This window comes from Dama dama, chromosome 12 (genome assembly GCF_033118175.1).
Source record: "Dama dama isolate Ldn47 chromosome 12, ASM3311817v1, whole genome shotgun sequence".
NCBI classification, from domain to species: domain Eukaryota; kingdom Metazoa; phylum Chordata; class Mammalia; order Artiodactyla; family Cervidae; genus Dama; species Dama dama.
In genome coordinates, this window is record NC_083692.1 from 18,362,920 (window position 1) to 18,379,011 (window position 16,092).

Consider the following 16,092-nt stretch of genomic DNA (forward strand, 5'->3'; position numbering starts at 1 on the left):
GATAAAGTTCTTTGCAGAAAAATCCTAGCTAGTAAGAAGGAATGATAGAATTAGTGTAATACCATTTCACAGCCTATAATAAAATAGTGAATCTAGGCAGTTTTCAATGGCTGCTAAAACTCTGGTTGTAAGGCTGATGGAGAATTTTATGAGTAATAGATCTGGCAAACAATACCTTTATCAATGAATTAATCTCAACATCACAAAGAGAGACAAGCAGACAGGATGAACCCTTCTGAAGGATGTGTACAACACCATTTATGAAATATTCTTGTCAAAATAAAAATAAAAATCAATCCTGTATCTGTATGAGCTTCTAAATCTAATTACTGGGGAATAAAAAGGGATAGATGGCCATATTAAGCACTACCAAAGGAATAAAAGCAACAAAATCCAGAATGGGGAAAATTCCACAGAAAAAGGAACAATAATAAATTGCAAAGGAAAAAAATAGGGAGGTGGAGCTATGCCAGATTAAAAGAAACTTAAGAGACATATCAATCAAATATAGTACCTTACTTAAATTCTGATTCAGACCAACCAACTATATAAAGACAATTATGAGTGAACCAGGGAAATATGAATTCTGACTGGCTATCTGATGATATTAAACAAGTTTGTTAAAATTCTTTAGGCATAATTAATAGAATCACAATTATACTTAAGGAAAAAAAAAGGAAAGAAAGTCCCTGTCTTTTGGACTCACATATGAAGTTATTTAGTAGTGAGACAATATGATGCCTGAGACTTGCTTTAATTATGTAGGTTGGCAAAGGTTGAAACAGATCGACCAGATGCTAACTATAAAACCAAGTCATCAGTATATAAGGTCAATTTTCTACTTTCCTCTGGTATATGTTTAAAATTTTTCATAATAAAAAGTAGAGAAAAAATACTTCATTATCTTTCTCAGCAGGAAAATAGGAAAAGAAAAACTAATCAGAGGGAATACAGTAATTTCATCTACAACTAACTAGAGACAACACTGTTGATAAATACATTCAGTAATATAGCATCTTCTTGATATAATAAACAAAATTTTATCTCTTTTGAAAAAACTTTATTTCATAAGAAAAATTGACATAGATAAAGGATTGATCGCTGTGATCATTACAGCGTGTATTATCCAAAGCTAGAAACAGAATCAAGTTCTACACTGTATAAGTCTCGCATTTATGAATTTAATAATCATGGGGTTTTCATTATAAACCCTTGATGTCTATGACATACATGGTAAAGAGTAATTCTGCCAAGACAAGCTTCAATCATGAGAAATAAATGACTAGTACACAGAGGAGTTAGGCAACAATGAGGGCACATCGCAGACCATCTAGCAACCATGTCTCAGAGCAGTCTGTGGCTCTCTGCTCCTTGATCCATGAAGTGATTTTAAAATGTTTTCTTGGGAAACAAACGTCAACTGCTAATGATAGTAATGGAAATAAAGAAAACAAAAACAGGACTAAGGAAGTGCTATTAGTTGAAAATTGGTAGTTTTAAATTAAATTTTAAAGTGAAATGTTGAATTGGTAGTAAAATCAACGATGTGGACAAATCCATTGCATGTTCTATAAACAAGACAAACAATCTGTTAAACTGCTGTTGGCAATTACATTAATCAGTACAAAACAGTTTTGAAGTCATAAGCTACAGTAGTATCTCAAAATTGTGCATTTATCAAGGTCTCAGGAAGTACCTACCCAATGAGAACAAAGTTCTAACACTCTATGTTGAGTATGTCTTTCAATTACAAAGTGAAAATTTTCTACAATTCCTTTGCCGGTTTTATAATAAACAGAGTATGGAAAGAAATATAGTTAAAAATCATTTTAAACTAAAAGACTGGAGAGCAGACAGGAACACAGAATTTTAAAAGCATTACTCATACTGGCAGATTACATTCTTGGTGTGTTATAAAACCCTTCCTTTGGGGAAGCAATCTCCCTGAATGCATTCCACGTGATCTGAGTCAGACTAACGGTTCCAATCTGCATTTGCACCCCGGCCCCAGGCTGGCCCATCTCAGTGCTCTATGCTACTTGGCTAAAGCACTGGTTCCAGGAAAGGTATGTAAGCCAAGATGGAATAGTCAGAGGTCTCCCCAGGACCTTTTCTGGGGAATTTTCAAAAAACATCTTCTAAAAAAAAAAAGAAAGAAAGAAAACATCTTTTCTTTTGGGATTACAAGATTTAAAGACATATAAACTGGAGTTCCTATTGGTCACCTTCCTGAGTGCAAGGTCAAAGAATAATAATAATGCATGAGTGAAGCAGAACTCTGAGATGTAAAACAAAAGCAAGAACAAGAGCACATTCCTAAGACATCACTAAGCGTCATGGATCTGGAGAGGGATGGACTGGAGTTTGGGGTTAGCAGATGCAAACTATTACCTTTAGAATGGATAAATAAGGTCCTACTATATAGCACAGGGGACTATATTGAACATCCTGTGATAAACCATAATGAAAATGAATATAAAAGAGAATGTATATGTGAGTATAACTGAGTCACTTTGCTGTACAACAGAAATTAACACAACATTGTAAATCAACTCTACGTCAATAAAAAGTAAGTCAGAGTCAAGGATCAAGATATGCTCAAAATTATTTCTACTCCTAGAATTTTGATGTATGTGAATAAAATCCTTTTGCTTAAACTAGTTCGACTTGACATTCTATCACTTAAAACTCAAGAGAGTTTCCAATATACTTTCACTGTACAGAGAAAAATAACTTGCAACCTAGTAAACTTGGTAATTATTCCAGCACACTCTATGGTAAAAGGCTTACTTCATAGATCACAGTGGCTTCTTACCTTTAGAACACCTAATAAAGATACTTCCTGAATTATGCCCGAACGCATCATGAAATACACAGCATGGCCCCTGAATAAATGTGATCTGGGTACTCACACTCATCCAGCCCCAACTGATAGGCCAGGTTCTGAAGGCCTCGTACCTTCTCCATCAAGTTAGCTGTGGTGAGGCTCCCCAGTTCTGAAACAGAATCATTCACTTCAATAGCATTTCTTTCTTTCTTTCTAGTAACAACTCACATGGGTTGCAGACCCTTGCTATAAAAGTTTTCAAACCTAATTACTATCGAGTAAATAGAAAATGGATCCATATCTATTCTTATCCACTCACTCACCCTAAACAAACAGACATACAAATCAGTGAATTTTTCCACCACTGCAAAATGCCTCATATGAACTTACCCACTTAATGAGAAGAGAGTTAGCATAAATACAATAGCAATTATGTGTTTTATCCTGAGGACCCTTTTATAACATTCACTTTGCCTATCATACAAAATGAATACACTACTAAAATACGGAACCTTGTGATCGGACACAGCATTGAGAAAGCCTACAGACAGATCTTTGACTTGCAATATGGACACCGTCTCCACCATCATTCATAAGTCCTCACTGGTCCAGCTGGTACTTCCCAGGTGAAAAGAGAGTGTGAAAGTCATTCAGTCATGTCCGACTCTTTGCAAGCCCATGGACTATACAGTTCATGGAATTCTCCAGGCAAGAATACTGGAGTGGGTAGCTGTTCCCAACCCAGGTAGATCTTCCCAACCCAGGGATTGAACCCAGGTCTCCCACATTCCTGGCGGATTCTTTACTTGCTGAGCCACCAGGGAAGCTCAAGAATATTGGAGTGGGTAGCCTATCCCTTCTCCAGGGGATCTTCCTGACCTACCCAGGAACAGAACTGGGATCTCCTACATTGCAGGCAGATTCTTCACCAGCTGAACTACCAGGGAAGCCCTTCCCAGGTGCATAGTGGTAAAGAATCTGCCAGCCAATACTGGAGACTCAGGAGACGTGGGTTCAACCCCTAGGTCAGAAAGATCCCCTGGAGTAGGAAACGGTAACCTGCTCCAATATTCTTGACTGGAAAATTCCACCGACAGAGGAGCCTGGCAGGCTACATACAGTTCATGGGGTCTCAAAGAGTTGTATATGACCGAGCACACATACACAATATTTCAATTAACAATAAAATAGCAATAAAACACTAAATAAAATAGCAATATAAAGTAAATAAGTAAGAGTCAAAGATCAAGATATGCTCAAAGCTATTTCTACTCCTAGAATTTTTATTTTTATTTTTTTATAATTTATTTATTTGGCTGGGCTGGCTCTTCCTTGCTGCGTGGGGGCTTTCTCTAGTTGTGGAAAGCAGGGGCCACTTTCTAGTTGCGGTGCGAGGGCTTCTCATTGCAGAGGCTTCTCTTGTTGCACAGCACGAGATCTAGAGTGTTCAGACTTCAGTAGTTGTGGCACATGGGCTCAGTAGTTGGGCTCCCAGGCTTGGTTGCTCCGAGGCATGTGGGATCTTCCCGGATCAGGGATTGAACCCAGATCTCCTGCACTGGCAGGAGGATTCTTTACCACTGAGCCACCAGGGAAGCCCTAGAATTTTTATTTATGTGAATAAAATCCTTTTGCTTAAGCTAGTTTGATTTGAAATTCTATCACTTAAAACTCTTAACAGTTTCCAATATACTTTCACTGTACAGAGAAAAATAATTTATAACCTAGTAAACTCAGTAATTATTCCAGCACACTCTGTCATAAAAGGCATACTTTGTTTAGGAAAAAAAGACTATTAATCCAAATGTTTTCTCCAAATCAAATGCCTATAAAACTTGTTATAGTTTACCAGAAAAGAAGACAGTAAACTTAAAGTAAAAACTTACTTTCCGAGATTTTCATTTAAATAGAACCCAATTACTTTTAGGTTTAAGACATAGGCCAATTTGCATAAAACATAATGCTCTGATCCTTTCCTAAAACTTTGAAGTTTCCGTAGAAAATACATGCTGATGGAATATTACATAAATGTCTATTTGGAACATTAGAGCAATGAACCTGAGATGCCCTTGAGACTTAATTTTCCCCTGGCTAGAGGAGGGGATCTGCTTTTAAGTATTTCACGCAGAACAATGAATTACTTCTGAGATCAAACAGAGGTGTTATTTTCTGCAACTTATCATGCTACATTTATTATCTATATCTGGCATAAGTAGACTTTCTCGATCTGTTCAGCTGCTTAAATAGCTTAAGAATCCTGGATTTTCTACCTTAACTTCAGTCTATTACTTCACCACCATCATGAATCTTACCACCAGAAGGATGATAAAAAATCAAATAAAGTAGAACAAAATCAAGGAAAATTAATGTTTTTTAATTTAAATTTCTACTTTGTGGTTGAGTTCCAAGTCATTTATCAAATATTCACTACTTACAGTATTCTTTGTTGGAGAAATTGATGAGATAGAAAGAACTAAAAGACAGGTCTTAACCCACTCCAGGGTTGTCAATTAATAGTACTGGCAACAATAGACAGCAGTAAATCCTAAATAAGCCATTTGTGTTATAGTAATAACAGACTAGTCTTAAAAACATCTGAGTTTAAATTTTAACTCTTTCTAATAAACCTTGGTTTAAGTTAACCTCTGAAACTTAGGTATCATACCTAACTCAAAGAACCTTTATGAGAATTAGAATGAGAAAATTTACATGAGAGCTTTTAATTAACTCTAAGCACCATACAAAATAAAGTTAATATTACAGGAACTTAGCAGCAGCAGCAATCATTACGATTGAGTCTTGAATTGGTAAGATTTCTACACATGAAAAAGTAGAGAAGGGCATTTAGATATGAAAAACATGAGTATGATGGCTAAATAGGCAATTTGAAGCCAAGAATACTTTTAACGGAATAGTGAGAGAAAAACTGTTAAGGTGGTATGTGGAGGAGCAAATGTCAGGTCAAAAGTTAAAGGTCACCAGCACTGCTTACCTTTCAACATGTCGATGTCATCACGTTCTATTTCAGCCATCCATTTGGGTGGAGAGCTAGTAATAGGCTGTCAGAAAATAATACATCCATTCAGACAAATGCAAAGTATGAAGAGACCCTATTCTTCTTTCTTATAAGAAAAAGAGCTTTTCACACAGCTGTCTGACTCTGCAACTCCATGGCCTATAGCCCACCAGGCTCCTCTGTCCGTGGAATTATCCAGGCAACAATACTAGAGTGGGTAGCTATTCTCTTCTCCAGGGGAGATTCCCAACCCAGGGATCAAACCTGGGTCTCCTGCATTGCAGGCAGATTCTTTACCACCTGAGCCACCAGGGAAACCCTTGAAAACACTGGCAAATTGTAATTTCAAATACCCAGATTTCTCCAGGTTCAGATACGGCCTGCACAAAGAACCCTTACAAAACAATACTCTTCATCTTTAAAAGCTGGTTTTAAAGAAATGATCTTAGAAAATTAGGTCTGACTACTGTTACTGCTATACGTATAACAGATTGGTATAGTCATGACAGAAACTACTGGAAATTCACGACTAGTGAAAGCCTCCAACTAAACTGTTTGAAACAATAATCAGGAAGTAACATTTGCTGGCAGAAGAGAAGAGTTTCAAAGAAGAACCAAGAATGAGAAAATCTTCAATCTGAACAAGAGAATACTGGAATGCTCATCACTTAAAATTTCATTTTATTGTAAATGTTATAGAAAACTTTAGAATTTTAAGTTTCTTTTCATTCCTGATAGTGAACTTACAAAATATGAAAGAGAGCTCATTCTTAGAACAGCTTTGGCATAACAGCTTTCAATCCAGACTACACATGAGAACCAGCTGTGTAACTTTAAAAATATACAAATAACTAGGCCATAACCCAGATGCACTGATTCAGAATATCAGGGTGTGGGAGAGCGTCCAGTGCAAAGAACAGAGCAAGGGCATTACACATCTATTTTTTTTTTTTTTACATATCTATTTTTTAAAAGCTCCATAGCTGGTATATGAACAATTCTGAGATTTCCCTTCAACTTTGAGCCCTTTTCCTTTTCTTAAACTGCAGTATAACTGACACATACCATTATATTAGTTTTGGGTGTATAGCATAATAATTCAGTATTTGTGTATATTGGGAAATGAATGCCACAAGAAGTCTAGTTGACAGTCATCACCGTATATGGCTACAAAAGTTTTTTTCTTATAATGAGAATTTTTAAGATCTCTTAGCAACTTTCAAACAGGCAATATAGTATTATTAACTACAGTTATATTATTAACTGTAGTTACCATGCTGTATATTATATCTCCAGGACTCATTTATGCCTTTTTTTTTAAATTCACTTTTATTTGGTACTATGTGACAAGTAAAACACTTTACATGCATCATGTCATTTATTTTCCAAATCGACCCTATGAAAAAGGTATTATCCTCCTCCTCATTTTACAAATGAAAAAAACAACAGATGTTTAGGAAGATTATAAACCACTTGCCTCAAGTCATAGAGATACTGGAACCATGATTCAAAACCCATGAAGTCAGAGTTCCAAAACCACTACTCTACCTTCCCTTGAAGGTTTTAGGTCAAATTCACCACTTTTACCCCTAGTCGGGAATCAGAATATTCCAGGGGATTAACCTGAGGCCCTGGGATGGCCCTGAACCCCTAGAAACAAAACTCAATACGTATGTGCAAACGTCCAGGGAAAAGGTATAGATATTTCTTCAGATTTTCAAACCATGCTCATAACAAAAGTTTTAAAAAACAACCTATTTATGTTTACAACTCAAAGTAGTTAGTTGCAACAAATATAATTTACTAAACTAAAAATTCAGTATGAATGAGAATTCATGAAAACTAAATCAAATACTTTCTATTTAATCTACTAGACAAAGGCTGATCTAATACTAGCTACTGTGTATAGTTTATTAGTTCTTGGCACTATGCAAAGCATTTTACATGCATTATGCCATTTTCTACTAAGTCTATGAGGTAGTATTACATGAGAAAACTAAGGCTCAAAAATGTTAGGAAACTTGCTCAGGTCACAGATAGTGAAGTAACAGATTCAGGATTCAAATCCAAGCGTGTCTGCCTTCAAAACCCTATGCTATCCTTCACTCATGCTCAGGCCGTCCTGGATATTAAAGTCATACACTCCAGCTTTCATACAACCCTACCTTTTGGAAAAATAAAAGAAGTTACAAAAAGGTCCCTTTGAACAAATATGCTCATGGAACCTGAAAGCCACAGGCCTTAATACTTAACTCAGTATCTTTAACCCTAACTAGGTTATCCTTTAACCTAATGAATAGAGAATGTTAAGGTATGTAAGGTACATACTAAGGTATGTAAGGTACTAATATGATAAGGTACTAAGACAGTTAATTACAAATCCCTAATCTGTTAATAGAAACAGCATGAGCTTTGGAATCAGACAGATCCCTGCTCAAATCCTAGCCTATCACTCACTAGGACTTGGGCAAGTAACTTAACTTCTAAGCTTCTCTGCTAGTCAGTGCTTCTAACTTTGGGCACAAAAGCTTCTAAGTATGTATAATAAGTATGGATGCTAGTAAGTAGACTTATGGGTTCAAAGCCTGGTTTTGCCATTTACAGCCTATAATCTTGGGTAAACTACTTAACATCTTTGTGGCTATCTGTCTGTAAAATACGGATAATAATAGTACCTATACATCATATGGGTTTGTTTCTTGTTGTTTTTTTCCCTGGCCATATCACACAGCTTGCAGGATCTTAGTTTCCCAACCAGGGATTGAACCTAGGGCCAGGACCGTGAAAGCACTGAGTCCTAACGACTGGACTGCAAGGGAAATCCCCCTCATGTGGTTTTGCAAAGATTAAATAATGTATGTAAAGTGTTTAGAACAGTGCCTGGCATATGGTATGCATCATGTACATGCTAGCTAACATCATAATCATCTTATCTTCCTGGTAGTGGGAATACATAAGAGAACCTATCTAGAGCATCCAGTACAATGCCTGCTGCCCTAGGAATTGGAAAAGTGGCTCTAATGAATGTCTTTCTTCAGTTTCTGATGAGCCACTGAGAAACTTAAAACTCCTCCAGGGAGGTATAAGTTAAAGTCATAATGCATCACATAAGCAAAAGAGAAACACTTCAAAATCATAGTTTGGGCCAAAAGAATATTGGCATTACATTAAATATTTCAATTGCTTTACCTTAAAATCTTTTAAGCTGAAAGAAAAGGCTAATAGCCAAAGGTCAAAATATCAAAATAGAGCATTAACATGATGATGATATAAACAGACTTCCAGGGTTGCAGTTACAAAATACTATGAAGGCAATAACATTATTCTTGAAAATAAAGAAATTAAAAGATATTTGAGATTTTATCCAGAACCAAAAAGTTGGAAAAACTTCATTATGTGAGATATTACTTACACTTTTGAAGGAAGCTGCAAATTCAGCAACACCTGGTACTAAAAAGAAAAAACAGAACATTAGTCATTCAATATTGGCTAATATGTAAGGAAACGGGCACTCCCATATACAGTCATCCTCTTTTATGTGCACAAAGATATACATTGTTAAATTGTTTGTAATATCAAAACTTGGATATTATTAGGTTTCCAAATAGGGTATGAGTTAAATAAGCTATAGTAGATCTAGACAATAAAATTTAAAAATGAAGTAAATCTACACCTATCAACATGGAAAGATCCACTGATAAATTACTAGGCAGAATAAGTTAAACTGTAGATCATTAATCATACAACCCCATAACAAAACAAAGCAAACTCTATATACTTTAAAATATTTATTTGCTTACTTGTGTAAGCATTAAAAAAAATACAAAATTTCTGTACTGAACTACAACAGCAGTTAACTTTATCAGCACTTATAGGAGGCAAGGAAAAAAAAATTAAAAAAAAAAGGAGGCAAGGAATTACTTGATACATCTCATATTGTCTGAGTTATTACAGATATAGCTTTTAAAAATAATTTTTTTAAAGGTTCTCTATCATTTTCTGAGTCACACTGTGCTCTGAAAGAACTGAACTACTAAACAGTTATTCTTACTACCAGACCACAGAATTCAGTCTCTTCCTCTGAAATAAAATTTTAATCATTACAGTTAAATGATAACTCTTCAAAAATGTTCCTCAAAGTAGCACTGGTTTTCCCACCAATTTTGATATAAAGAAACCAAAAACTTACACTGTTCTGGCCAAAGGTCTGGTGAAGCCCGGTCAAGTTTTTCAAAACTTAGCAAAGATGCTTCTAGATCTGCCCCTAGAACAAAACACCCAGATAAGCCAAGAAAGAACAAAACACATTATTTTACATTTTATGACATATCAATCCCAAAGAACATAAACTGGAACACTCACTCACCTGGAAGTCTAGAGATTTGAGTTCTATGACTACTGATGCTACTGAGCCATGATGTTACATAAATAAATGATTTCCTTACTCTCCCCGTCTTTAAAAAGGGAAATGACATTTTAGTAGGGTGTTGGGAAAAGTGAATGTTCACAACCCACCTGTATCTTTACTCACGTATGTGTGTGAGTGTCTGTGTGTGTATTAGTCGTTCAGTTGTGTCTGACTCTGTGACACTACGGACTGTAGCCCCCCCAGGCTTCTCTGTCCAAGGAATTCTCCAGGCAAGAATACTGGAGTGGGTTGCCATTCCCTTCTCCAGGGGAGAATGGGAATCTTCCAGACCCAGGGCTCAAACCCGGGTATCCTACATTGCAGGAGGATTCTTTACCACATGAACCACCAGGGAAGCCCATCTTTACTCATACTCAGACTTTCCTTCCAGTCACTGAAGTCCCTGCTTTCAGAAAAGACAAACTCCTCTGCTCAGGCTCTGGATTCCACCTTCTCTTGCTTTGTCAAAGACACCATCATGAATGATCTATTGCACAGTTTCTACCCTCTCTACTGGCTCATACTCAACAAGTCAGTCTGCTCTGGAATTTACCTTCTTTGAAGAAACTCTTAACCCCATGACTTCCTCACTCCTTCACGGCAAAAGTTTTTTAGCTGTCCATCCTGTTGTCTCCTCTTCCTCACCTCACAGTCTTTCTTTAGCCTACCACAAACAGGCTTCTACCCCTACATGCATGGAAACAGCTATTACGGAGTTCACTGATGACCTATAGTTGCTAAATCCAGTGGTCACTTCTCTGTTCTCTCTTATGTGACCTCTTTGCAACATCCACTCACTGACCACTCTCCTTCAAACACTCCAGCTTCTACAAAACCACTATGCTGGTTCTTCTCCTTCCTCACCAATTCCTTCAGTCTCCCCTTCTACTCAGAGCCCACTCTAGGCTGGCTTCACTCTCTACTGAAAGTCTCCCAAGGAAATCTCATCTAGCCCCATACCCTTTACCACCATTTATATGCCAAGGACTCCATATTTCTATTTCCAGCCCCAATATTTTCCTGGAACTTCAGAGTTATATATCTAAGTGGCTATGTGACATCTCTATTAACATGTGTGAAAAACCATAATTCCCATCTTCTCCATTTCAGTAAACAAAACCACCATCAACTCCAGTTCTCAATCCAAAAATCCAGGGATCATCCTTCATGCCTCCCTTTCTTTCATTCTTCCATTACCCATCTATTAGTAAATCCAGTAGTTTCTATCTAAAACACACTTTGAAATTTCATTAATTAACCAAGGAACAAGCACTTCTCTCCTGGACCACTTCAAGAGGCTCTTACTGGTCTCCCTGCTCCCATTCTTACCTCTCCCCATCCCTACTATCAAATCTACTCTCCAGAAAGTTAAATGTCAATCAGTTCAAGCCACTCTCCAGCTTAAAAGACTTCTTCCCAGCTAAATTCATGAATGCATACCTATTGTGACCTACAAAATCCTACAGGATCCAGCCCCTGCCTAATTTTCTGACACCATTTCTTCTCCACTCTTGCCCTGGGAACACAGAAGGTATTTAATATTAACAGCCACAGTTAACATTTGTTGAGTACATACTTTGTGCTCAGTGTACTAATTAGTTGCATAAATTAGCTAATTTAATGATATAAACAGTGGTTCTTAACATGTTCTGGGTAAGCCAAATTTTTGAAAATCTGAAAAAAAAAAAGCTATGAACTCACTCCCCAGAAAATGTACATATTTATAAAATCTTTCAACATGTCCTTTTCCCTAAACAAAATTTCCTCCCAATAGTCTAAGGAACTCCCAAGTTCACAGCAGGACTATCTACAATAGCCAAGACACGGGAACAACCTAAGTGTCCACTGATGGATGAAGAAAGTTTGAAAATACACACACACACACACACACACACACACACACAAATGGAATATTATTCAGCCATATATAAATGAGGAAATCCTGTCACTTGTGACAACCTATATGGACTTTGAAGGCATTATGATAAATGAAATAAAAACAAATACAATATGACTTCACTTATGAATACAATCTAAAACAAGCAAACAGACAAACTCACAGAAAAAGAGATCATACTCATGGTTATTACAAGCGGGGGGTAAGAAGAGGGGTAATTAGAGGAAAGTGGTCAAAAGGTACAAACTTTAGGTTACAAGGTAAATAAGTATTAGGGGCATAATGATGAATTAAAAAGCAGAGACATTACTTTGCCAACAAAGGTCCGTCTGGTCAAGACTATGGTTTTTCCAGTGGTCATGTATGGATGTGAGAGTTGGACTGTGAAAAAAGCTGAGTGCCGAAAAATTGATGCTTTTGAACTGTGGTGTTGGAGAAGACTCTTGAGAGTCCCTTGGACTGCAAGGAGACCCAACCAGTCCATCCTACAGGAGATCAGTCCTAGGTGTTCATTGGAAGGACTGATGTTGAAGCTGAAACTCCAGTACTTTGGCCACCTCATGCGAAGAGCTGACTCATTGGAAAAGACCCTGATGCTGGGAGGGATTGGGGGCAGGAGGAAAAGGGGACAACAGAGGATGAGATGGCTGGATGGCATCACCAACTCGATGGGCATGAGTTTGAGTAAACTCCGGGAGTTGGTGATGGACAGGGAGGCCTGGCATGCTGCAATTCATGGGGTCGCAAAGAGTCGGACACGACTGAGCGACTGAACTGAACTGATAGCTAACACTGCTGTATGACAGACAGGAAAGTTAAAAGAGTAAATCCTAAATGTTTTCATCAAAAGGAGAAAAATTTTTGCCTTTATTCTTCTTTCCTTCTTATTGTACTGCTGTGAGAAGATGGGTGTTAGCTGAACCAATCTATTTAAGGAAATTTCCACCGGCATTCTAATTGGTAAAGAACTCAACTCTAAAAACCTGCCTTAACTAGATATGTGATACACAAAATCCCAATTTTCAAACTTCCAAGGAATGCCTCTTATGGAAAGTTCAACCATAACAAAAACAAACTTATTGAGGGAAGGATTCAATAACCAACAAGCATGACCTTATGATACCACAGTCTTGGGCATAACTTGACTCTACTGTGTTATTCTCATACTTTAAGTAATAAATGACTCTACTTAGATGTCAATTTTCTCCTTTTCAAGGAGGTCCCAGCAAATTAAGCATTAAAGAGAAACAGTAAAGCTTTTTTTCATAGCAAGATAATTTAAATTAAATCTTATAGACAGAAACAGGTGGAACTCTAAAAATAGAAGTGAGAGAGCTAGGCAGTAGTATATTTTAGGATAAGACATTTATTTAGATGCAAAATTTAAGTTCAAAGTGCTCAACCTGTTTTTGTCAGATTAAAAAGACTAAGAGGGAAAAGGATAAAGCTTGCAAAAGATGAGCATGAAAACTTTTAAAGTCAAGTGTGCAAATAGAGTGAGAGTGGATATGGTTAAAAAGCAAAAGGAAAAAAAAACACATTTCCAATATTCTTCCTGGCCAAAGGAAGGAAAAGAAATTGAGAGAAGACAAGGGAAAATCAAACATAAGGAACAAAAATATAAAGACAACTTATTTATAAACTAAAAATTTTCATAGCCATTACTTCTATCACTTGGCTGACTTTTTTTCAACTGTGGTAAGAATTACATAAAACATACCATTTTAGCCAGTATTAAGTGTACAGTTCAGTGGCATTAAATACATTCACACTGCTTTGCAACCGTCATCACCATCCATTACTAGAACTTTTTCATGTTCCCAATCTGAAAGTCTATACCCATTAAATAAATAACAACTCCACATTCCCTTGGCTAACTTTTTAAATGCTCTATACTTTTTTCCTGGCCAAAAAAAAAAGACATTTCATTTTTAACAAGAGAGCACTCAGGCAGGATCAAGAATTTCTTTTGACTTTCAATACCCATAATTTCTTATACAGTATGTGGTTGCTTGTCATTGTTGTTTAGTAGCTAAATCATGTCTGACTCTTTGCAACCCCATGGACTGTAGCCTGCCAGGCTCCTCTGTCCATGGGATTTCCCAGGCAAGAATACTGGAGTGTGTTGCCATCTCCTTCTCCAGGGGATCTTCCTGACCCTGGAACCCACGTCTCCTGCATTGGCAGGCGGATTCTTTACTCCTGAGCCACCAGGGAAGCCCCATACAGTATGTACCCATGCTCAAAAACCTTAAAATATTATTTAAGCATATATCTAATCATTCTTTCAATAAACATGAATTGAAGACCTACTGCTTGCCAGTAGGCGAGGCACTGTGGTAAGCCCTGAGATCCAACTACCAATGAAACAGACTTAGAATTTTCAATCTGGAGTGAAAGGGGCAAACTTAACATAATAAACTATTCTGTCAATGAAGGTATTGAGAAAGTGAATAATGGTGAATAGGGGCAAGTCCAGATACTGTGTTCTGTGAAAGCCTTTCTGGGAGGTGACATTTAAATGAGACATGAAACTGCCGAAGTGTTTACATGTTTGATTAATCATCTTCTCTCTCAATGCACCTAGTAAAATGCCTTTCATAAAGTAGGATCTCAGTATAGCTTTTCTGGCCACAAGTTTCTCATTCCTGGAATGAACTTTCAAGATTCCTTGCAAACACAAAACGAGAGAAAACTACATATCGGTGAAATGGACGTGGGGATGGAATAGTCGAAGCAAAAACAGTTCAGAAATGCCTGCAAGACCTTAATCCTAAAACAGAAAGAAGAGCAAAAGCCTGGGGGTATACCAAAATCACTCAATTGCTATCTGAGATGAGTTGCATATAAGCAGAAATCGTTCAATCACTCAGCCTTAAGAAACAATTCATAAAGCAGAAACAAGAGAGGTAGAGACGTGTACACGACTACGCTAAAAAGCTCAGTTCTATTTTCCTCGGGACTCACAGCTAGGGACCGAGAGGGTCTCCTGCTTCCCTAGCTGCCAGGGCAACAGTCCCAATCTAAGGAAACAGGAGAGAATTATCTTCCTCTTGTGGTTCAATCCCGGGATGAGGTCAGTCACTAACCCTAGATAGCGCTTAAGAGAATCAAAAATTCGTCCCAGATGCCCAAAGATAAAAGAACTGACCTTTTTCTGTGAGGCGCCCGGAGGGGAAAGCTACACTAAGGCGCCTCCTTTCCTCATCAGTATCTCTTCCTCGGCCATCAGCCTCACCCAAATAAGGCTAAAGGAGGACGAGGGCAACCCTCGTCCTTTTGCCCAGAAAAGGTCCCAAGCGGGCGCCCTCCTCCATCTGCCTGGTACACTGAGAAATAACCAGGCACCTCTGGAGCCGCTGTGAAAAACCGGCAAGCTGAAGAAGCACCCACATCGGTTAGAAAAGAAGTGGAAGGGAAAGGAGAGGAGCCCACGAAATAAATGTAAATTCGAGTGGCAGATGGAAACTGGAAGTTCCCAGGAGAGCACAGAAGGATGTGGCAGGCGAAAGGTCTCTAAGCCGGCTCTTACCGTCCGTGGGAGACGCCATCTTCCAACCCATGTCACGTGACGTGGCCAACCGTCGGCGGGAAAGCTTGGATCCGTAAGCCACGCCCCCAAAGAGAAACTCTACCCTCAAACCCAGGAGCCGGGTTCGTCTCCCCGCCCCCATAAGGGCAATCTTTCCATAGGCCCGCCCCCCGGTGCTAGCCACACCTCCCCTCGCGCAGTGGATGAGGCGGAGCTACTGCAAAAATTCTTGCAGGAACTTATTTACTTCCCTCAGTGAGTGGGCGGGGCCGCGGTTGTGCCTGTGGCCAATCGCAGTTCCGGGTTCGGGGGCGTCTTCCTCATGTGCTCGATATAGAACACCTCGAGTCGCGCCGTGTCTTCCCTACACCTCCGCCAACAGAATTTGTTGAGGTAGAACAGGGCGAGAGCG

The 16,092-nt window shown here is 38.1% G+C and overlaps 1 protein-coding gene across 17 annotated transcripts in view; it reads right to left on the reverse strand.

Annotated features, from left to right (window-relative positions):
• LIN52 (lin-52 DREAM MuvB core complex component) overlaps positions 1-16,092 on the reverse strand; it is a 109,188-nt gene extending 93,096 nt beyond the window's left edge. For 3 of the 17 annotated variants that reach the window (XM_061156671.1, XM_061156670.1, XM_061156672.1), the window contains exons 1-5: positions 15,681-16,076; positions 10,033-10,107; positions 9,256-9,293; positions 5,820-5,886; positions 2,913-2,996 (exon numbers count right to left, since the gene is read on the reverse strand). In XM_061156671.1, the coding sequence (XP_061012654.1) occupies positions 2,913-2,996; positions 5,820-5,886; positions 9,256-9,293; positions 10,033-10,107; positions 15,681-15,822 (406 nt within the window). In that variant the 5' untranslated portion in view covers positions 15,823-16,076. Of the gene's footprint in view, positions 1-90; positions 1,569-2,912; positions 2,997-5,819; positions 5,887-9,255; positions 9,294-10,032; positions 10,108-15,680 lie in introns of those variants that run through there. The other 14 variants (XM_061156684.1, XM_061156682.1, XM_061156687.1 and 11 more) reach the window with 14 other exon arrangements.